General features: G+C 48.0%; 1 protein-coding gene across 2 annotated transcripts in view; it reads right to left on the minus strand.

The window, feature by feature from the left end:
• Window positions 1-5,305: 5,305 nt before the first annotated feature.
• Window positions 5,306-23,909, minus strand: part of ABL1 (ABL proto-oncogene 1, non-receptor tyrosine kinase) — an 82,784-nt gene continuing 64,180 nt past the window's right edge. Inside the window, exons 4-11 of one of the 2 annotated variants that reach the window (XM_063353055.1) lie at window positions 21,909-22,181; window positions 17,914-17,998; window positions 17,373-17,550; window positions 15,021-15,205; window positions 12,774-12,926; window positions 12,116-12,205; window positions 11,720-11,884; window positions 5,306-9,301 (exon numbers count right to left, since the gene is read on the minus strand). In XM_063353055.1, the coding sequence (XP_063209125.1) occupies window positions 7,602-9,301; window positions 11,720-11,884; window positions 12,116-12,205; window positions 12,774-12,926; window positions 15,021-15,205; window positions 17,373-17,550; window positions 17,914-17,998; window positions 21,909-22,181 (2,829 nt within the window). In that variant the 3' untranslated portion in view covers window positions 5,306-7,601. The remainder of the gene's footprint in view (window positions 9,302-11,719; window positions 11,885-12,115; window positions 12,206-12,773; window positions 12,927-15,020; window positions 15,206-17,372; window positions 17,551-17,913; window positions 17,999-21,908; window positions 22,182-23,909) is intronic. The other variant, XM_063353053.1, reaches the window with a different exon arrangement.

A 23,909-nucleotide genomic window follows, 5' to 3' on the forward strand; every position in this document is an offset into this window, starting at 1 on the left:
GGGCCTGGACTGGACCCCCCCACACCTCCTGCGGGTCACCCCGCCCCATCCTTCCTTTCCATCTCGCCTCGATTTGCTCAGACAAAAGGGTATTGCGGGGTTTTGCTGCTGGCATTGCCTTGGGGAGGGGGGGACACCGCATCTGCTCCACTTGCAGCCCTGCTCCAAGTCTCCCATCCCTGTTCCCAGCCAGTGCAATGGAAGAAGAGGAGGGCGCCTTAAAAAGAAGCCACCGCATCCCTTCCCCGATCAGATGTGGTCTTTGCTGGGGCACGGGGCAAGGACCCTGTGCTGGGTCTCCAGTGGCACGGTGCTGGCAGAGGGCAGGGATGCCACCCCAGGACAGGCAGAGGTGGCAGGGCCAAGCGTCGAGGCCGGAGGGAGGAGGGCTGGAGGGTTGCAGCAGGATAGTCCCGGGGGTGACGGTCCCCTGGGCGCTGCTGTAGCTGCCAGAGCAGGGCTGTCGGGAGGAGCAGGTCCCTCAGAGCTCTCCGCGGAGTCACTGCTCTCCTGCCTATTAGGGAATAGACCCTCTGGCAGCAAATTCTGCTTAGTGTCAAGATGCCACTTACAAGAGCCAGCTCCTGCAAGCAAACCAGGACAGTTTGAGTTGGCTCCTGTGTGCAAACCAGGACAGAGCAGCCGGGTTCGAGAAAATCTTGTCCTTAGAAATCCCTGGCGTGAGCACGGAAACCTGCCCTGGCATCACCAGTCCTGCTGCAGTCCCACCGCCCCGCTCACGCCCCGACCCCGAGACCCATCCTCAGGTGCCACCAGAGTCCTTGCGAGGGTGAGAAAGCGATGACCGACCTTCAGCATTCTTGTCCCATCACCCCAGCGCTGGCCTGAAAGCCTGGCCCTTCCTAACCCCCTCCCGGCCCCATTGCCACCTATTCCCAGCTGCAGCCGCTGCAGAAATTTGGGTGCAGAGGGGCTGAAACAAGGACCCCGGCACCTGCCCGGGGCCATCAATGGGTGCTCGGTGTCCTGCTCTTTGGTCCCCTCTGCTGCCAAGGGTGCAGCTTGGGGAATCGCTAGCCCCGAAACCCAGCACAGCCACGGCTGTGAAGAACAAGCCCTGCTGCAGCGACTGCCTTCTCCTCCGTTGGGCACATTTAGCTCTGCCAATGCCAACGACAACGTTTGCCTTTGTGCCTACCGCTGCAGGCAGAGGTATTAGTAATCAGCGATCTAACTACCTGGCTTGCAGGCACTAACGGCAAGTCAGGCGCCTAATGACTGCTAATATTTCATTGCAGGCACAAAAATGAAGCAGGGCAATTATTTGCAAGCGCTAAATTGCACCCTCAAAATCAAAGACCGTGGCAGTACTTCGTTGGGAGGGGGGGAAATCAAAATCAGTCTCCAAGAGGTGCATTGTAATATCCATCAAGCAGACAGACCACTGAATGCAGCGCTGCCAGGGCTGGTGCGAGCTGTTCTCGCAGCAGGAGCGGTGCGTAAGCGAAGGCTGGACGGAGGTGAGCAGGAACCTGCAGGCGAACGCCAGCCGTGGAGCAGCCAGGTCCAGGGAGGAGCGATGGGGGCACAAGAGAAGGCTCCTCCGGGGGGGAGCTACGTGCGGGTCACAACCCCATGGGTGTGGAACGGGAGGGACTCTGGATTTGCAGGGATACAGATGACGCCGGGATTTGGCCCTGGCACGAGGACGGCACCAGCTGCGATGGCGAAGGAGAGGAAGGGCATCTCCCTTCCCCTGCGTCTCTGCTGCCGTAACCATTTCACGCTGCGGGGACCACGCCAGCGACCAACAAACCCGGTGGCACTCGGGGGGGCTGAGCCCACGCAGCCCCCCCCATCCAGGCACCCCCAAACCCACCTTCGATCCCCCTCGACTCCCACCCCACCGAAGGCCGCCAGTTTGGGGGACGCAGGCGCAGCGCTCGCATTACCCAGCAGACACGGGAGCTTTATCAATGTTTCTATGGCAACGTCTCTTTTTTTTTTCCCACCCTTTCTTTTGAGTGTTCAAATCATCAATAAATATGCACTGATCAATTTTACCCTGCACTGGAGTCGGGGGGAGGGATGGGAGGGAGGAAGGGGAAGGAGTTTCGGAGCAAGGCTGGGTTAGTGAGGGCCGGTAAATCCCTGGCTTTGCCATGATGGATCGCTGCAGGGAGAAGTGGCACCGTCTGCTGCGGGAAGGGAAAGGAAACCTGCTGGGCGATGCTGGGGCCGGCGGGATGCCTGGGCTCCCGCTCTCAAGTCCAGGAGAAGAACAGGGTCAGAGCAGCGTGATAAAGCCCCACGTATAACGAGGCTTTGATTGAAGTGCAATAACCCTTTGTATAACTTATTTAAAAGTGAAAGCCAGCGCTTCCCACAGTGCTTACCTGCGGGTGGGACAGAGCTGGGCTCAGCCGGTGTGCCTGGGGGGCTCCTTGATGGGCAGCTCTGTGCCACAGGGACGATGCCATCACCCTCCTCGCCCGCAGGGAGGAAAGGGGCTGCGGCATGGGGCAGGCAAGGGGTCGTGGCACCCCGGGAGCAGCCCTCGGCAGGCATTAAAACGGCTGATGTGCTTGGGAAAAGGCAGCGCTCCAGGCTCTTCGTTATTGCTCCTTGGTGATTGAGGCTGGGAGGGGGGAGGAGGAGATAAAAGTGAATGGAAAATAATTGCCTGGAGTCTGGGGGTGTTGTCTGGGAGGAAGGAGCGGGGAACACACCAGCAGCAACCCCAGGAGGCTGGGAAGCCCATCCCTGTGCGCTGGACATGGTGTCTCCCGTCCAGCTCCCATGGGAACCTACGCCCCCTCCCAGGTCCCTTTGTGGGGCAGCTCCTGGAGGGACACCCAGACACCCAACACCTTTGAGAGCTGGAAAGCTCGGAGCCCACCCACACGGTGAACCGTAATGAGCCGGATTCATTTCGGCATGGCCACACAGACAAGGCAGGGCAACCTGCCTGGAGCACCAGCACCACGGCCCGTTGTGCGAGCCGGCACCCAAAGGGACGGCATCAAATAGGCACTGGATTCTTGTACGCGTGGCCAGTGGTCCCAGCCAGCAAGGACCGACGCAGACACGCTTGCTGCCAACATCACCACTGCCGGGACCCTCTATAAAACGCGCCATTATCCCCCCCTGACCAGGGTACAACCCCCGTCCTTGTCCCAGCCCCATTGCTGCTCATCCGCTCCATCCACGAGGCCACTTCTCATCCTTCCTCCGTCCCGCGCAGACCTGCGGCACTGCAAACACGCACCACCTCAAAAACCCAAGTGGATCCTCTGTAGAGAAAGAGCCCAATTTAATCACATCCAAGGGACTCATGAAGAGACTTAGGCATCATAGCTGGGTCACTCAGCACTGTGGCTTCAGAAGCACGGGTAGGATCCTTGTCAGCAGACTGGACGTTAGGACAAGGACATCGCCTGCAACAGGGGGGCGACTGCTGGGAAAGCGGTTCGGCGAAGCCCGGTTTGCAGGTAAACTCCCTGCTGAGCCGGATCTACCGTGGAAAAACCACTGCGCAGCACTCCGCTGCCAGGGAGGACGGCTTTGAGCCCAACCTAAGCAGCGAAATGACTGGCAGGGCTGTCCCGCACCCACAGCGTTAGGGGCACCAACGGTGCCAAGGCATCGACTGACCGGAGAAGCAGGTTGATCCGGGAGCATCATTCCCGGAACCCCCCCAGGCCGGGGCTCCCCCATAGACCAGGAGCCCAGCCCGCGCACGTGATGCCAGAAACCCTCTCTTCAGAGGTGACACAGCACTTAGTTTTGTTTTCCTCTCTTTAGGTGTATTTTCCTCTCTTTTCAATCGTGAAAGGATTAATGCCGAACAAGGAAGAGGCTGTCAGTCGGCCGCTGATCACCCCCGGGAGCAGGCAGCGCCCGCACACCTGAGAGTGCCGCTGGTCCAGCAGCATCTCTGCAAAACAGGCGGCCACACCAGCCTATCTTTGATAACAGTCTTTTTTTGAGAAAAAAAGTGAGTATAAAACACTGACCACATTTTACATCTTGTGACAAGCAACTTCTTAGCAAAAGGCAGGATAACATTAAAGGAAAACTTAAAAGAGTGAACATTGTAATTTCAAAGACACGAAAACCAAAACAAAAACCACAAACACAGCTATTTTTCCCTCAGAGCACTCTCACTTTCAAGCTCAATAGCCTTGAAAATTGGAGCAATCAAACTGTTAAATGCATCGATCTGTTAAATCAACTCCTACTGTACTCAGATAAATTTAGCCTTTAATCCCCTCTCTTTCACTCCCAACACTGCAGATCCCAGGTCTTCCCCCAGCCAGGCCAACCGGCCGCCACCTTCCCACGACACCGTGGACTGGTCCCTAAGCAAGCAGAGATGGAGACGACCAGGAGCGGGGCAGGTTAAGCTTCTCCATGTATTCCCTCAACCCACAGCTATTCACCGTGTTCAAGTCTTTACGCTAGAGATGGACACAAAGAGCAGCCTGGGCATTGACTTTTGCCAAGGGTCGTTGTCACAAAGCAACCAGGAACCCCTTGTAGCTTCAGGTGTACGTTCACCAGACACCACCCCTCTGCTGCGGAGCAGCCCGAGCCTCGCCAAGTGCAGGCCATTAATCCCATTTACACTTGCCAACAGCATCCTCCCCTCTCCTCTTTTCTTCACGCTCATATAGAATCGGCCCAATGCCATCGCTGTCACAGCAAGACAAGGTTTCTGATGAGCCTTGTTCCCATGGCCCACGAGCGAGCGGTTCCCCGTGCCACGACTGACAGATTTCACCAGGGACTTGTCAAGGGGATTAGAAATTGGACGAGCTGGGTTATAACCCTCAAACATCACCGAGCAACCGCAGGACCTCGGGCAAACCACTCGCTTTCAGCTGCCCTTGTTTCCTCCTCATCCTTTTTCGCTCTAACATCTTAATTAATCAAAGCAGTCTCATTTTAGAGGCTGCTTAGTACGTAGACGCATCCCTCCCTCAAGATTTGCTGGAAAGGTAGCCTGAAAACAGAAAATAAGGATGGACTTTTGGAAACAGCATTATTTCCCATTTTCAGAGAGAAAACCCGCGAAGGGAGCCCTGCGGCCGTGTGGCGTGCCAGCGCCTCGAGGGAGGTGAACGGGAAGCTCTTCGCGTGGGGTCTGTGCTGGGAGCACAGCGGTGCCTCAGCCAGCGCACGACTAGAGACGAGGCAGGGAGCAGCCAGAACCGTCTGAGGAGAGAAACTCACGGGTGTTTTCATAGCAGAGGAGGAGGAAAAAGCAACAGCAGCTGAATTACAGAATACAACCAACCAACAGGAAGAAAAGTCTGAAGTCAAATCCTTGATTTAAATCTCCTTGAAGACAACAGCAAAGTCTTCGCTTCAAAAGAGGTGATGACGCAGTCTTTATTCTGTGCATCTTTTTTCTCTCGTGATTTTTCAGAGGCAGACCAAACGGACGCGGAAAAGGTGCTCCTGGCTGGCTCGGAGCAGCCCGCTGTGCCAAAGGGCCCCATGAACCACCCAAACAGGGAACCCCTCTTTTGGGACGCGGAGTCTAAGGGGGGGTAACCCAGCTTGAAAAGCCTCGCTAACAGACAAACACGAGTTTTCCTCAACATTGATTTATTTTTAAATATACTACGCAAGAGAGACTGGAGTAAAAAATAAATCAAAAAAATGAAAAATAGAGAAAGAGAGGAGGAAGAATTGGAAGTCGTGCACAGAAACAATCTGTACTGGACCAAATTAAAGGGGAAACAACCCCCTTAAGTATCACAGAGATGAAGGACAGAGCTATTTACACACTGTAAAAAAGACAAGTCTACAAAAGTGTGTAATAACGAGATACAAATGTATAATATAGTGGCACAATATGTTATCAAAGTAAAAACAGTACCTCCAGGAAAGAGACAGTCCAAGGGTTGTTTTTCTTTTTTTTTTTCCTTACATTTTTAAAGGCAGCCTGTGGCAGAAGTGTGTATTTCCTTTTGAACATTTGTCATGTGTTAAGTCATGGCTGTTTGTGAGGGCGAGAAGTGGCGTGAACACACACGAGTGAACTACTAGAAATCATATACAAAAGAAACAGTTCCGAAGAGAACAGAATAAAATACAATCGAAGGCAATTAGTATTTAAGATACACAAGAGGGGTCACAAGAGTTACAGGGGAACAGGACATGGAAAACGCTTTTGTTTCCTCTTGTTTGGAACTGTTAAAAGGAGTTAAATTGCACTGTTAATAGCCCTAAACCTTGTTCTTTCACTATTGTCACAAGTCACAGTTAGTTCCCAGTCAGGTTGCATTAGTTGGGAAGGTCACAGGACCTTGGAAAGGAAGCCCAGGAGTCCTGCTGTCAGCATTTTGTGGCACTCTCCTCGGGAGACGCACCCAAGAGAAGTGTCTGCAGTCTTCACAGATCCTTGTTTGATGCTGGATGGAACCACACCGGCATGAAGGTAGTGACGGTTTTAACCCCAGAGTACTGGCATCTGAGCTTTTCACGGGGAGTGACACTGGCACGCAGAGGGAGGCACCACAGCCCCTCAAAGCAAAGGTCTCTATGGGAGGGCAGACGCCAGGCCCCACCTCCGCTCAGAGAACAAAAAAGCTGGAAATTCAGCTAGAAAAGAGCAGTTCTCGCCCATCTGCGATGTGCAGGCTCAGCTGAAAGAACTGCCGGAGGCACAGCGGTATCTCTGAACTCACCCTAAGCTACCTCCCCCTGCTCCGACGGTCCTGTCTCTCGGGGAGCGATGCCTTGCTCAGCACCAGCCGACTGCTCCCCCACCTCTGCCACCCTCCACCCCCAACGCCAGCCCCACTAATGTCAGATATCAGAAGAGTGCGACAGCACGTCCTTCTTCAGACCTTCTCCAGTCCTTTATCGCTACCAAGGGAGATCCGCAAACCGGCTCCTGTGCCACTACATTAGCGGGTGCCATTGGCAACATTTTGAACCCAAGCAATTCCCTTGGGCTCAGCAACATGAAGAAATTACTAAAAAACACAGAAACGAATGGCAGCAGGTGGAATCATAGGAAGAATTTGGGCAAACATCATTTGTAGCATTCTGTCATTAAAAAACCCCTTACATTAACAACTTTCCCCCCTTCCCTCCCAAGCGCCAAATCTGTTGCATTAATGTCAGGTGAAAGTCAGACTCAGGCCAGGGACATGTCCTGCATCTCTCCCAAGAAACGCCGTGGGTATATTGCCATTCAAGCACTCATCCTTGTGTACAGTGGGACAGGGACAGGGGACACAAACGCAGTAGGAAGTCCTCCTGAGGAGGATGGCATCTCAGTGTCCATCAGCCTGGCTTCAGTCTTAACGGTCTGTCCAGAGCAATAAAATATTAATAAAAAGGCATGGTGTGACATCAGCATTTAGACTTGTAGTCCACAAGGCAAGAACTCCACAGATAAGACGATTACAAGTATATGAAACACAGGGAATCTGAGTTAAGAGGGTGAAAAGTGCCTCTCGAACACAGCCCTGCCCTTTGGAGCTGGGGCATCCATTCACAGTCTGTGTCTTTTGCACAGCCCTAACCTGAACGCCCCGGTCCTTTGTCAGTCCACACACATTACTCTCTCCGCAGTTGGCTTTGGCCCATTGTTATATTTATTTTTTTTAACCTGGCTTCTGCTACCTCTGAACGATGTCGCTGATTTCTTTCACTGAACTGAGAAGTTTGCTAAAGTCCTGGGTGGCTGCAGGACCACTGCCAGCTGTTGCTGGGCAGATCTGAAGCTCCCGTAGGTTATTCTCCAGCTTATTGATGGCCTCCCGAAAGGCAAATTTGTTCCTCATCTGCTGAATGGAGTCCACGTAGCTCACGCAGAAGGTGTAGAGGTTCTTGCCAGCCTCCAAGACAGCGCTGTGGCTTGCCATTTGTTCAGAGTTTTTGCTGATGGCGATCCGTAGCGCCTCAGTGCTTTCCAACACCACCCCTTTAGTGATGGTGCCACTGGCGATCCTCTCCGGGGGCTGCCGGGTCTTCCGCAGAGAGACCCTGGTGGATATGAGGGGGATGAAGGCTGTAGATGATGTCTGGTCCCCGCCTGAGGCAGAGGGTACAGATGAGGAAGAGGCAGCTGGGGTTGCTGTGCTCATCAGCAGCTTCGTAGAGGACTGTGGCTTTGGTACAGAGGGGATCCCCAGCTTTTTCACACCTTCCCCTGACTGGTTTGGCTTGACAGCATCACCGCCTGCAGCCTCTCCAACCTGAGTCAACTGTTTGGATTTCGGCCCAGACACCACATCTGCTGCTGCTTCATGGCTGGGACTGTGAGAAACCTTCCCAGGCTTGCCAATGGAGGATGAAGAGAGCGGAAGCGGAGGGGCCGGTTTCAGCTTCGATAACTTCCCTTTGTCCTTCCCTGCCGACTCCGAGGTCTGCTTGAGCCTCCTCAGTCGTGGCTCCTCAGAGGAAGCCTTGCTGGCACCCACGAACCCAGCAGGGTTGGGTTTGGCAGCAGAACCTTGGTCCATCGTCACAGTGGTACCTAAGGCACTGGATTTGACTCCATCGTCCTTGTGGAGCATGCTGGAGGAAGGAGGGGCAGCAGGTTGCCTACGACCAAGTTTTGGCGTCAGAGTAGGAGGGCTGGAGCCAGGGCTCGACTCTGCATCTTTGAACACGTCGTCAGTGGTCTCTTCATTTTTCTTAAGCAGCCGTGGAGGAGGGGTCACTGTTCCCCTGACAGCAACGTCAGTCTTGGCCTCGTTTGCCCGCTTCCGAGGCAGTGCTGGCTTTTCACTTTTGTGTCCCCCAAAAGTGGAGGAATCAAACTGGCGTCCCGTGGACTGCAAATCCCGAGGCAGAGTCACAGATTTCCACTCCGTGTCCTTTGCTCCATGGGGCACACAGGAGGCTGAGCAGGACCTTAAGAAACGCTTGCTGGAGTTGGAACTACTCTCCTCTTCACCAGCCACCCCTCGACCGCTGCTCATCGTGCTGGACTTCTTCCGTAGGTGGGGAGATAAAAATCCAGAGTTCCCAGCGACAACCCCGTTGGTGACACCAGCCCCGTTGCTTGGGCTCTGAAACTTGGAGGGGTCAGCTGCGTCTGCGGGGGGTGCAATGAAAGCTCCGTTGCCAGCATCTCTGCACTCCTCCTCCCCACCTGCCCTGCGGTCCGAGTGGCCGTCCATCTCTCGGAAGGAACTGCTCCGTTTTGGAGGGGTAGGCGCAGTCTTCTTCTTCTTCTTGATAAGGGCACTGAAGAGGTTGTGCTTTTTGTCTTTCGGAAGCAGCCTCTCATCTTCATTCAAACTGCTCTCCAGGGCCACCCTCTCCTTCCGTGGGAGCAAGGGAGAAATAGCAGGTTCGTGATCCAGAGGGTCTGCAAGGGAAAGAAAAGAGTCTACTGAGCATTGCTTCAACAGCCAGAATAACTGGTTTTCTTCCAGGATCAAACCACTGCAGCAGGTGCAGGTTCTGTGAAGAGAGACAACTTCAGGCCAGAATTAAAGCAAATTCAGTCACACTCAAGCCTGGACTGAACCTGGTCCCTAATCCTGCATACATTCATTTCTGAGGTGGCCTCTACAGGACTCGGCTGCCAAACTATTTTCCCTGCAGGCTTCTGATTTGAACAGTGACATACAAACACAAAATGTTTATGTTCAGATTCCTGCCCTCACATCCAGAGACACGTCTAAGCTTCACATCGTGAAGAAGATTTTTAAGAGGCCTTTGCTTTAGTCCCTGTGCTGTTGCTGTCTTTTGAAGAGCTGACCCTCTGAATTAATAAGACATCTCCGTAACCCATCTCCATCCCCAGCCTCCTTGTTCATTTGGATTCTGATACTCCTAACCTCCTTTCCTGATGTCATCCTTTGTGGGGAATGGAAATCACTTTTTCACAAGCAGAAATCAAGATGCCCTTTGACAGCTGGACACTTGGGGTCACACCACCGCAAAGATGGCCAGCTTTGTACAAAAATGGGGCAAAGTGGTAGTAACAGCCTCCTTCAGCAGCAACATTCCAAAAGGAAACGATGGGGTGACCCTTTCTCCACTTACAAGAGGTATTTAAAAATGAATAGTGGTTTATAATAAATTTATACACAGTCCTGAAGGTCTCTGTGTTTGACTGACAGGGGGTCTCATTCCCAGGCCAGGCACTCAGGCAGCACTGCGATTCAGGGGAGGAATGCCTTCAGGGCAGCAGATACACTTACAGCTGCACTAGGCAGTAAGACGGGAGATGAAGCAGAGTCACAGGGAAAAGAGGGATGCTTCTTAGTCACTTATTGGTGATCATCATGCTACGGGTAGGATTCTGCTTGGGGAAGGGATTTCGGTTGAGGAGAAAGAATTTGAAGAAAAATAGTTGCGTACTTTGAGAAGACATCACGCTTCCACAGGACCGCGTGCAGTTAAACCATTCCCACACAACAACTTACAGGGACCTGGATGACCAGAAGAGCCCTCCCAGCACTTCGGGAGGCCTTGGCTTTACTGTGTCTAGACACAGTGGAGCTGCGGAGATCCAGAGAAAACTAGCAGCTTGCACCAAGGATCAGCTTCCAGCTGCTGGACTTGCTATGGAAACACTGACAATTGAAGGGGAAACTGCAATAAAACTTTAATGTGAAATATTTTCTTTCACAATAAAGAGCGAAACGATTCCCAGCATAATGTTAAAATCATATTATTCCTGCTGCACTTGAATCTCTTAAAGCCCTTAAGTATTTAAATGAAGTTATTTTACTTCAAAGCTTGTAACACTAGGCAATTATATCCCCTACATATGGTAAATAACCTTCCTTTCTAAGTCACTGATATTTCCTTTTTCCAACATTTTACATCCCTTCTTTTTTCCCCTCTTTGTCTAGATGTACATCTGCTACTGAAACATGTACTACTAAGTGACATTACACAAAAAAAGGTCAGTCACATGAATGGTTAGAGAAGGCAGCCTCAACGGGAGCTGGAAAAAAACCACTGTATTTTGGTTTACCTTATTTTTTTTCAAATGAGCTAGACACAAATTTACTGTATACGTTCAGCCTTTTACCACTGCTTTTATTACCTCAGAACGGAAGGTAAGTTCTTGAAGAAACTGATTGAAAGAGAGTTTAATTTCATGGAAGATTCTGTAAATACTTCTTTGTCCCTTGCTGAAATTATATTTGGTACCTGCCAAGAGTAATCCTCTTCAGTGCTCCAAGCACAAATCTGTCAGGATGGAACAGTGAAGAAACCTCCCTTATGGGGCTTGCTAAACCCGAGCCATCGTCCTGCTTTAAATTATGCAGCATGGTAGTGTAAAGTGGTTTGAACACAGCAGATTACCCAGCAGTCAGATGCAGTGGGAGATCCCACTGATAGCTCCTGCCAGGGAACGGGAAGAGGATATGATCAGAGAGCTCCGTGCTCCGGCTCTGGTCTACAGGGAGCTGCGGGCAACAGCCATTAAGTTAAAAGAACTCCTAGGGCTTCTCTAAGCAACGGCAGGTATAGTGCCGATCCCTCAGCCAGGTAAGGATTCACACTCCCAGCTGCTCTGTGTACATGTGTGTGTGTCTGTGTCTGGGCCCAAGATTAACAATCTACCTTTGCAAAAAATAATAAAAGGAGTTCTGAACCCAGGCAAACAAACTCAGCAGCCTGTCACCCAGAAACACAACACTAGTATGGAAAGATGGCACCTGTTATTAGACACAGCTTTTCCTAGGTGAAGACCCGGAGCTGGACATGCATTTTGTTTTCCTCTGCATTTCCTGAAGGAATAATGACTTTAATTAAAACCTACCACATTCCCCCAAGCCTCGAGCGTGTGCAGTCTCCAAGCCCTCGTTGGCATCTTTGCTTTCAGCAGCTCTCCTCGATGTTCGTGTTTTGGTTGGTAACTCTGGGGCCTGGAGGAAATTGCTCACTACGCTCCTCATGCCCTTCTTTCCCAATTCCTTCTCCACCTCTGCAACACACAGCAGAAAATTATTACAATCAATGGAAGATAAAAACTATTGTGCTGCTCAGAGTTAATAATGCAAAGAAAAGCAAACCACACAAAGCATAGAGGTTCCTTGACATTGTTCAGCCATTTGGCCCTTTAAAATCAGGCACATGAAAAACATGCAGAGTTAAGGACGCAGTGGGTCCTGTCCCCATCCCTGGAATTGCCACTCCAAGAGGGACCCAGACCTACCATCTGATATGCTGGATTCCTGAAACATCGTCTCAAAGGCCTGGTGGATCTCAGCAAAGGAGGGTCTATCGGATGGGCTCCACTGCCAGCCTGAAAAAACAACACCACTCAAAGCTTCCCACCAGCATTCGACTTCAGTACGTTACACCAAGAGGAGCCACCTATGGCAGTTCCTTTTTTATAAAATGGACACGATAAAATAATGACATGGAAACCTCATTTGAAGGGTGCTGGGTATCAGCAACCACCACCGAGCCAAAGTAATGCTGGAAAAAAACATATCACACTAAGTCACGTACCAAAAGCCCAGAGTGGAACAGTAACAGTCAGTCCCTTAGGAAGCCTAATGAAGCTCCTGCTTCATCCTTAGAGCACAAGCTTTTCTTTAAATTGTCAGGAAACAGGAGACAAAGAAAACATTGAGCTGAACAACAAATCTCTCCCCCAGGCCTACGTGCTCCCAGTAGAGAAGAGCGACTGGTTTCACGGCGTGTTCATCCTCTGGGGAAAGGAGCTTTAACCAAGCACTTCTGCACAGCATTGCACCTTCACTGGAACTGGCTTCCTCGTGCCTCGCTGTACGTGGCCAGATCCTGGCACTTTTACTGCACCTCTGCAGAGCTAAAAAGCAGCATTTGCAGGGCTGAGGAACACTTACATGCTCTCATGAGCTCATAAACTTTCTCAGGACAGCCTTCGGGGCGCTCCATACGGTAGTCTTTCTCCAACAGCTCATAGACTTGAGACAGGTCAATGCCAGGGTAAGGGGACATGCCGTAGGTCGCAATTTCCCACAGCAGAACGCCAAAGGCTGCAGTGGAGGGGGGAAAAAAAAAAAAAAAAAAAAGAAAAAATCAATAAGCTTTGTTTTCATCTTAAATTTGCAAGGATGCTTAGTGGGAGTAGTCACTAAACAGTGCTGCACACTTAAACCAGCTCTGGGTGGCTCAGATCCCATGCTCAGCAGCAGCTTAAATGTTAAAGAAGCGTAACAAGCCTCTTCGTCAGCACAGACAAGTCTCCTGCGATATGACAGGGTAGAATTAGACTAATTTTCAATGTATCAGTTGTCTCAAACCTGAACGCCTTGAGATCCTTCAAGTCCTATTAAAGGCACAATTAAGAGACTTCACAGTGGATTAGCTGAAACCATTTCACTGCTGCACTGCAGTCTCCCACTCAATTTGACAGCTCCTCTCATCTACAGCCTCTCCCCAGGGGACTCGCACATTTTAATAGCTCGGTGTTTTTGGGGTGCCCTTGTTTAGCTGCAGCCTGGTCTCTAGAGGGGAAACCCATGAGACAGCAGCGAGAGGCAAGTTTCAGCAGTTGCTACCAACAAGACAGGGTGAGACGTTTGGTCACGGGAAAGCTGAACGGGAAAAGGGAGAGCACAAAAAGGGTCGTGAAAGAGGCGAGGCATTCAAGTCCCTGAGGTCGGTGGGATGCAGGTCAGCACCAGGGTCAGGCAGCTAACCCAGGAGTCGGGCACGCAAAATAGGCTCAACACCAGTTCAACAACCTGCATGTAATTAGTTCAGTCACCCTATTCTGTTCTTAACCTGAAGAGAAAGCGATTACAATTCTGCATAAGTAAGGAAATCACATCACATTACATGGTAACAACACCAAGGGCAATTTACATTAGACATTTCTGTGCACAATTTTCTTTGATTGCTGTCTCGAGGCAGTGAGGTGAAAGCGGCTAAACTCTGGCGTGCCCAGCAGCAGCCGTGGCCTCCGGGGACGGCCAGTTTGCTCTAATCAGATCCCAGAGGCTACTGCCTCGACTGCACAAGGTTACGCTAACCCTAATTAAAGGCACCAAATACCCCTTTTGGATCTTTCCTCCCTGAGTACTCCACTATTTAAACGCAACATGGATCCTGCAGCCACCACAGCGATACAGCAGCATCCTTGAGACTGGCAGATACCCGGCAGCAGCCAACACCACCACGTGCAAGTCCAAAGCAGAAGAAACACCTCGATCACCTCCTTGGGAGGATGTTACGGGTTTTCCTCCCCCATCTATAAAACATTTTGCATCAGCCATCTACCTAAAAGTTTCTTGAAAATAGAGCCTTTCTCAGCACAGTTTCCCCTGAACTCCAGAAAACTTCGTCGTTGCTTCACTACTATCTGTCATTTTATATATAGAGGATGCTCAGGATAACATTTTCCAAGTGCCTTTGGGACCACGTCCCACAAACTTCTATCTCATGTCACCGGGCACTTTTGAGAATTTGACCAACAGCTATGGCAGGGATATTATACCCAAAGAGAGGCTGATAAAGAGTACAATGAGATTTTCTGCGGTCAGATTTGATAGAACGTAGCTCCATTTGGCTAAGCCTACTCTTATCACTAGCACCTCAGGGCTCTTCAATAACCATTTGTCATCAAATTTTCCCTCTGTTTCTCCTCATCTCATTCCAAAGATTATTCTTTTAAAATGCAGAAAGACGAGCTTGGAGCTATCACTAGACAGATACTCACATAATTATTTTTTTTTAACATAAAATGAACCAGATTCTCACTTTCTTCCTTGAAGTAGTTAGAAAGTTCCTGGCTACATAACAATATATCGCTTCACAGTCCTGTGCCAGAACTCTATCAAAGAAGCAGTGTCGGTGCCCTCCAGCCCCATTTCATATATTTCTATAAACACTACAGTATCCTTTATTTTCATACGATTCAAACACATAAAGTCAGGTCGGCATCCTCAGTGCTCCACTCAAAGACTGCCTTGGCAGAGATTAGTTCCTGCACTCTGACAAGCTCATAGAACAATATGGCTCAAACCGGGGAACGCGCTCCCTCCTGAAATGTTCCACAATGTCCTCATTTCACAGCCCTGGAAAAGACGACTATTAATCTGCATTAATTCACCTGTGCAAATTCTTACCCCAGACGTCAGATTTAATGGAGAACTTGTTGTAGGCCAGGCTTTCTGGTGCAGTCCACTTGATGGGGAATTTTGCTCCAGCATGGGCAGTGTACGTGTCACCCGTCATTAGCCTGCTCAGGCCAAAGTCTGCCACCTTCACCAAGTGGTTCTCCCCTACAAGGCAGTTTCTGGCAGCAAGGTCCCTAAAAATAAGAACAAAAATAGGCAATGAGGAGTCTTTGCCATCTCACTTTTAGCAATAGAGAGGAAACCTGCTGTTCCCAAAGAAACGTGATTATTTTGATCAGAGTATTACACAGAAATTATGTAGTTATACATATATATGGAAGAGGGAAAGTTATTTTCCATTCTGGCTTTGTAAGATTGTCATCCAAACTTTTTTTTTTTTAAATTTGAAGTGAAAGCTTCAAGAAGCCCCCTCACTTTCAATAAAAGCAGCCACCCTCAGGATAAAAATAATTTAAAGAAATGTCAGTGCTCAAGTTATCAATAGCTGAGCATGAGCACTGAATAAATGACGCCTCAATGCCTCACTTCTTGCCCACCTCTCTAGCACTTCGGTCACCCCAGCCAACACCGGTCGCTCTCCAGAACTCCTCTTCCAGTCCTTGCTCAAGCACCAGGTTCAGCTCCCAGCTACGCTCTTCTTCCTCCCAAGTGTACTGCGTTTTACAATACAACTTTTTCATACCATGTTTTGGCCTTTTCAGAACTGTATAGCCTCTGCTATCAGTACGTACATTTTTTAAAAGACTGGGCAATAAGCAAATTAAGCTTTTCCTCCACATTTTTTCACCTGCCTCCACCTTGGCAGGTGAGAGATGTGCACATTGCATTTGCCACTTCCCTGGCTTGTAAATGCTGTTAGCACTCTCAGAAATGCTTAATGAGTACAAAAATATAAAGCACAAAAGTTTGTTTCTTTTAATATTAGGTTTCATTAAAAACACCTTTCCAGATTATGTCACGTTCAACTAAAAATTGATTCTACCACAAATCTTGAGTGAGATCTTTAGATATGAGCAGACACTGCTGTTTCTTTTGCTTGTTCTGCTCAATCAGAACAAATTTTAAAAAAAGTACGTTTTACTAGATGCCCATTAAATTTTCGCAGTATTTTTGAATATACCTTCTTATCAATGCTGATTACTACAATGCATGTCTAAATAAAAGCTCCTCTTCATAATCAAATTCCTCCCCCTTCCTGATTCATTAAATAAGTTCACAGCCCAGCATTTGAATCCATGGATGTGAATTGTGACAACACACTTAAAATAATTGGGTAGGTGGGTATGGGGGTGGCTGATAAGGAAAAACGCTGCTATTTATTTTAGATAAATGGGTCATCAGAAATAAGAGGAAATGAAATGAACGGGAGAGCAGACAAATGGGATTCACACAAAGCAGTTTTTAAAGTTCACTTCCTACAGGCTGAAGGGATGAAATAGTTTCAACGGAGCAAATCAAAGGCTGGAAATTTTAATTTGCAGCATCATCGTTTGCTTTATTGACTGACAGAAGCATTTAAACAGCCCTTTCAGGCAGCAAAGCAACGCATGACTTAGAGGAGCACCTAGAACTTTACACACAATCTTCATATTTGTCTCTATGAAAAAACATGTGCTAATTTCATATTCCAGTTAATTGGGCAGGAAAGGTCACGCCGTGGCACAGAAAACATCTTGTATAAAGCTCAGCGCTCTCCAACCTTTGCGCAGGATGTGTCATTATATTGCTAGGAGGCCACTTCCACAGATGAAGAACGCAAAGCTCTAGCCATAATTGCAGCACACTTAAAGGTCAGAGTCTCTGAGACTTGTAAGACTGCAGAGATGCTTATTAAAGTGAATACGCAATCTGGACAATAGTGGGAAACAATCCCTACAGAGGATGGAAAAAAAACGTGAAAGAAACAAGAAGGAACATGGGATAAGAAGGCAGTAAGACGGTGGCTTTGCTGTGAGCACCTGCACGCGTCCGGCAACACCAACTGCAGCAGTTTTTCACGGCTGGTAGAACCAAGGAAGAGCAGTAGCTTATCTGGTCCATTGACAGCCCGTTACTTTGGGAAGCATTTACATTTAAGGCCTTTGTCCAAAATATAAAAGTACTGATGTGTCTTTCACCTGCTTCTACTTCAAAGGTAGGAGAAAAACCCTGAGAGAAAAACAATTAGGAGACCATCCTATAGACAGGTTAATGTACTGTATCAGAATACAATGCACCAGCATGTTAAATATGGGATGCCAACTGCATCTGAAGTCAATGCCATGAGAATCCGAAAGGCAGGAAAATAAATCAAGGTGTGTTTTGTGCTCAAGATTCAGGGGTGCTCATTGTCCTTCCTACCTGTGAATGAAGTTTTTCTTCTCCAGGTACTCCATGGCAGAGGAGATCTGAGTTGCCATGTACAGTAGCACCACAGCATTCACCTCCTGCCGGTTACACTCACGCAGATAATCCAACAGATTCCCATACGTCATGAACTCCGTAATGATGTAGAAAGGAGGTTCCCGTGTGCACACCCCTAGGGACCAAGATAAAGTTTACAATGAATGCTTGAGAATATCAGCAGATCTTCAGGTTTTGTCCTCTAGGGCAACTTCTACGTCTGGAAGGTAGAAATATGGGGCTCACAGAAAGAACGAGTTCTGCTTGGAGCTGGTTAATAGAGGGGTTTAATTTCCTGCTTCAGGCTCTGGCAACTTAAACGTTAGGGAGACGAGATCATTAAAAATCATGTATTAGTAGTACAAATTGTGAATTTTGCCAGACAATAAGTGTCTGTATTTAAAGCCTTGGTACGGTAAGCAGCTTATCTGCTCCTTAACATCCATATCACTGCACAAGGGTTTAGTTCAAATCCCTCTGCTTGGTATTTATCACTTACCCAATAACTGCACCAAGTTCGGATGCTTGATCTCCTTCATTACTGCAGCTTCTTTCAAGAACTCTTCCACCTCCATGGTATCCTCCTGCAGAACAATGGTAAAGCTTTGGCAAGGACAGCACACACAGAGGAGGAACAGATTTTTGTACAAGGACACAAAAAGAAACCGAAAACTGACAACATAAGCCACAGTTCTTTCCAGGTAATTTTTCCCTGTAGCCACATCACAATGCCAGGGAGTTAGGAACGCTGACTTTTTTGTAGGATTTTTAAAAAATATATTTTTATCATTCTTATTCTAACGGAGCTTTTTGGGGCAAGAAAATCCATATCCCTTTTGTGAAGGGCCTCTCACAGGATCACTCCGGAGTTGAAAAGGAAAAATGTGCTTGTTCCTAACAGAAAAAAATAAGATAACATGAAATAAAAAGTACAGAAAAGAAAAAAGAATAAACACAAAAGGAAGGATATGCCACAATCAAATGCTTGAGAAGCTGCTGAAATATGGAACCCCAGTTTCACTGGGCAAGAAATCCCTGCTTTCCAATGGGGGGCCGTGACCAAAGGCAGCCACTCCATCACCGAAAGACCAGTGCTTCAGAGATTTCATTTCTGGCATTTAGAGCCTGACCCATGACGTAACCGTTCCGGGCAGACGTGTCACTACCTATTTGTTGAACGCCACAAAGTTGCTTGGCACAACACAAAACCGAGGAAGACACAATCTTGCTCAAAAGACATATTTTCTGAAGCAAATATGCCCCAAATGGCCGGAAGGTCATTTCAAAGTGGTGCAAAAAATACAGATCTATTCCTAAAGCAATGTTTCTTTCTATATCCATATTTTTTTTTCCACTGGTGGATTAATGTTGACAGGCTACATGGACGAAGTGTTTTAAGGAAGGATTGGAAAGGATTTACTGCTGCTGGTGAGAATGATAACAGTGGGCTGCCGCTGTAAGATCCAGCCAGCTCTCTGCTTTGCAGCGAGGAGCGAGAACCCTTTTCAAACAGTTTCATTCAATCATTTACTATTCGTTGCCAATTAGCTTGATTGGCAGCTGTGATTTGCCGAGCACACTCTGTCACAACTAATAGCCCAAAGGTCCTTGTGAGCAGAACCTTAAACTGTTTTCTTTGGCAAAGGAAACTGGGTTAATAATCCAGGCTGCGGAATTACCCTAAATACACATTTATCTTATGCATGCTATACAAAGTCTGAAAGGTTGCTCCTCAGCATAGCTGTTCCACTGTTCTAAATCTCCTACCTCCCACTGACCAAATTAATAGGAAGGACACAGAGAGCCACTGTAACAACGACCCCTCAGAAAAACTGATCTCATGCAAAGGACCAAGCTTAACCAACTTCCACCTTCCGCTGTACAAAACCACTGCAGAAATAAAACAGTTCTGGCTGCACAGTATTTTTCTAGCAGAGCGCAGGACCATGCCTTGGCATTAAGGGTCACCAGGGTGGCACGTTGCCTTGGTTAAAACACAGGCTTCTCTGCTGGGGAAAAAATATAAAATAAAATAAAATTAAAAAAAAAAGAAAAAAAAAAGAGGAGGCAGTCTTAACAGATGTAGGCTGGAGGTGTGTAGTAAGAAATGTGCCGAGATGACCAGCCCACAACAGTTCAGCCCTTAAATGGCCCTCACGGGGACCAAGCTTTGGCCACAGTCCCAGCAGGCTGCCCTGGGTCCAGTGATACACAGGTCACAAAGCTCCGCTCCCAGCCACTGCCCACCTCACGCTCCGTTCCACCAACATCAGGTGGAAAACCACAAATTCAGAGCGTCGCGCTATGATAACAGACCCTTATAAATACTGGTGTGTCCTGTGCGACTCGCTGAGCTCCCAATGACCTATTTTAACGGGAAACACCTAAGCACCAAAACGCTGCCTAACACCTCCCAGTCAGATGCAACTGCGGAACAGCGTGTGCTGCTCCCCTTGCCTTCTTGCGTGATCTAGTGCTTTGCAGCAGCTACGAGCTACATTTAGACACTTGATAGAAAACCGAACAACAAATGGGTGTTTGTAAGCATCGCTGTTCAAAAAGAAGTTGGAACGATTTTTTTTCTCTTCTGGTTTTCCCTCCCGTTTATCTTCCTTATAGAGATATCTTGAGTAGATGGGGAAGGAACAAGAAGAGCCATATAAAGTTTTGAAAAATATTCTCTCGGAGGAAAATAAAGTGAGTCATTTGAATGTTCGTGCAGAAGCTGCGGAGGGCTTGTTTTCCCCAGTGGAACTGGGATATAAATGTGATTTTAAAATGTTTCCCAAAACTTTGAAGAAAGCTATAATCCCACCTGTCAGGCAGTAGACTGATGGATTTAAGGAAGGTGGATTATAAATTTGCTTTTAAGGATGGGTTTAGTGTGCATAATTGCAGGTTGAAATTGTTTCTCTACTCTCTTCTTGGTTTTTCTTACATTCCCTAGTGGAACATGTGGCTTCATACTACATTATGAACCACTTTTAGTCATGTTTCATTAAATATTTATTTGATATATTTGAAACAGCCATGGTCTGTGTATTAAGGTTTCTCCTTACGCACAAACAGTTTTTATGGGATTAGACGCAATTTGCATTTGTTGATGGGTTTTAGAGAGAAGAGAATGAAAGAAACAACTACAGTTTGGAGCAAAATGAGAGATCTGAAGACGTCGGGCATCCTCACACCGCAACCAGAAGCGGGAAAAGAGATGTTAGAAAAATCAACGATCCCAGAAACAACTGTTCTCTCCTGTCGACGATAAGCAGGCATTTTGTTCACCCTGGGCACATCCCAGCTCCACCTGCATCCCGATGCTCCCGAGTCAGCCCCACGTCCCCAGCGCTGTCTCCGAGCAGGGACAACACTAGGTGTCACTCGCTCCCTGTGCAAGCCGGCGCTTGGACTCTGCTCCGCCGGGAAGCAGCAACAGGAATCTCCGGAGTAGAGAAAAGGCCAAAATGAAAATACTTTCTGCAACCATGGCAACCCAGAAATACTGAGGTAGCCGCCGCTCAGAGAGTAAGGAAGAAATATTTTCCCCAAATCAAGGAAACGTTCTTCCCCTGACACTAAAGCATCTACTCAGCTCTCTCTACTTCAAAATTTCCATTGCAAAAAATGAAAAGAAACAAACAAAAAACCCGTTCTGTTTGTTTCTGCAAGACCAAACCACATCCCCATTGGAGGAGAGAGAACACGGTGTCAAGTTAGCACAAACTCCTATTAAGCAATCAAATGCAATGTGTGTGGATGGTGCCAGAGGATCTCAAGACATTTTTATAAACATAAATGAATTAAGCAATGACCTTATGAACTCACAGAGCATTATTTGCATTTCGAGAGACAAGGAAACCAAGACACAGAAATCAGGGAGCAGAGCCACACACAGAACTGATTATCCAGTTCCTCATTACAGCCACTTACGAATTTTAATGTATTTTAGCTTGGATACACTTTTTCCTCCTTACTTGTATCTTGCGATAAGAAGCAGCTGTGAACAATTGCTTAAGACTTCCAGGTACACAGGGAACTTGTCTTTTGGGAAAGACGCCACGTAAGACAGAAAATCAAAAGACGTGAAGTCTCCCTGAAGCAAAGCCTTTGAATTTTACGTTGACTGACTCACAATCCACAATTTTCCTTAACACACCAGCTTGTGTTAGTGTGTTCATCCGTGAACAGGTCACCTTGGCCACACCCTGAATGCGAGACATCATGGCACTACTTACTTTTCTAAGGTTTCACCCATTCTAAAGTAAAAAATGCGCTGTTAACATCCTCCTTTGTTTAGGTCCAAGTGCTTCGGGTATCACAGAAAACCATAATAGGATGAAGCTCTTTCAAAAATACTCTATTCCAATTCTCCAGCACGGAAAGGAAGGGCTGTCACCAACCCAAACTGTCTACCCAGGGCTGAGGGCAGGCAGCCAGCCTGAACTCCCTTCCTCCTGAAAGGAGACTAATGGGAATGCTCTGAGATTTGAGTCCTACCTTTAGAGTCTTCACAGCCACTGTAAGGTTGTACTTCTTCCAGACTCCTTCATACACCTCTCCGTACTGCCCTCCACCAAGCTTGTGCTTCATCGTGATGTCAGTTCGCTCTATCTCCCATTTGTCGTAGTTTGGAGACACGCCATAAATCGTGGGCTTATTGCGTTTGGGTGCCGGGTAGTGCAAAGTGGTGATGAGCCCATCTGCGACAGTTGAATGATGATGGACCAACTCTGCTAAGGTGTTGAAGCGGCTCTCTGAAGAGACGTACAGCTAGGGACCAAAGAGAAGGAGAAAGCTCATTCCCATTACGCACATCAAAGCAGTCATACCTAGAAATGTGCTATAAAACTGAGAACGCAAACTGTTGCATTGCTTCTACTCGAGCCACAGTACTATGAGCTCCACGAGCTCTGTAACTAGCTCTCAGCTGAAAACAATCAACGCTTACACAGGAAATGCATGGTTTCAGGAGAAAATACATGCACTTCGCTGAAACAATATGGAAGGAATGACTGCAAAATAGCACGAGCTTGGCATGCTGTTGCTTGAAATGTCTTTTTTCAAAAGGCTGGTCAGTAAAGACTGTAGGACATTTCCCCGAGACTAGGGGTTTGTCAACCTCCGTGTCTTGATTCCGTTATTAGTGTCTGGTTTTTATGACATTTTCACCTCCCTGAATTCTCCCTGAAGTGTCACTAGCAAACCGGTGGCTTCCCTGCTTTTGGCCTAAGCTTCTGCAGAATATTTTGCATGAAGTTCGGCAGCTGGTCTGCTCCATTCTTGTGATGGGCACCAATCAATAACACAGAAGTAAAATCACTACCACTGAATGAAAACCTGCCATGAGGCATGTAATCCATATTTGTTACCTTTTTTAACACTTTTACAGAAGATCCATTTTAAGCCTAAAAGCCTGCTAAAGATAACAGAGAAGTGACTCCCTACCACCAGAGCTTTGTATTTCCAGTTTCCACACCCAAGCCCAGTCTTCTGCTAGGCAAGATGACAAAAGCTAGAAATTTAATTTTTAAAAAAGTGATGCTGATAACACCTGAAGGAGAAGGAGAAATCTTTGTATCGAAGTGCAACACCCTATGCTGGATGCAGCACACAGAAGATGGAAGAGCTCCATTTCTCACAAAGGACCAAGCTCTGGCAAGGGTCAACCACGCGGGAAGAGCAGAACCATGTTAGTCACCCAGATTTCTGCCCAGTCCATTCACTGTGAATTCAGCGTGATGTCCTACTGTACGCATTACGTGCCAATACCTATGAACAAACTTCCCAAATGCTTCTGACTCACTGGATACGCTCTCAGCAGCCTGTGCATGTGCAGTGGCCATCTGTCTGGGATTTCGGGAGGCCGGGAAGTTGATGGGGCTGCCAGGCATCCAAAAATCCCAGACTTAGAGTCAAATTCTGCTTCTTCCACCTAGACAGAATTTTTGGATGGAAAAAGAAAATGTATCTGTGAAGCTCCAGCAATAAGCAAATATGCCCAAGAGAAAAGGGAGATGCATTTGCCAGAGAAAAAAACATTTGAAGGGAGGGACAAAGCCACCCTCAAACTTGAGTAAAGCCTTTGGACTGGAGACTGGCAATTCCCATATGGATGCTCCTCCTTTGCAGGCTCCTCCTTTGTTCACTATATAAACCCAAAGCGAGAATGAGAGGCATTGGAGAAGACCAAATATTTTGAAGCATATGACAGCACAGGCACTGCATAGAGCAAAAGGTGAGTGAAAAGAGCAGCCATATCATCTAAGTCAGTCAGTGACAGATGAAAATGCCTCATTTCCTCAGCATCCTGCTTGTCCAAATCCCTACTTAACTTTATGAGGATGAGCCGCATGCTATGTATGGTAACCGTTATGGTCAGAATTGGCAAAACCTGCCAATCTGTGTATATCATGGACTTATTTGAAAGAGCTGCAGAAAGGTGAAATGCTCAGCTCTGGCACACTGAGCTGCGTAACCCAGGAAGGGGAAAACAAACAC

Source organism: Chroicocephalus ridibundus, chromosome 15, assembly GCF_963924245.1.
Source record: "Chroicocephalus ridibundus chromosome 15, bChrRid1.1, whole genome shotgun sequence".
Lineage (NCBI taxonomy): Eukaryota > Metazoa > Chordata > Aves > Charadriiformes > Laridae > Chroicocephalus > Chroicocephalus ridibundus.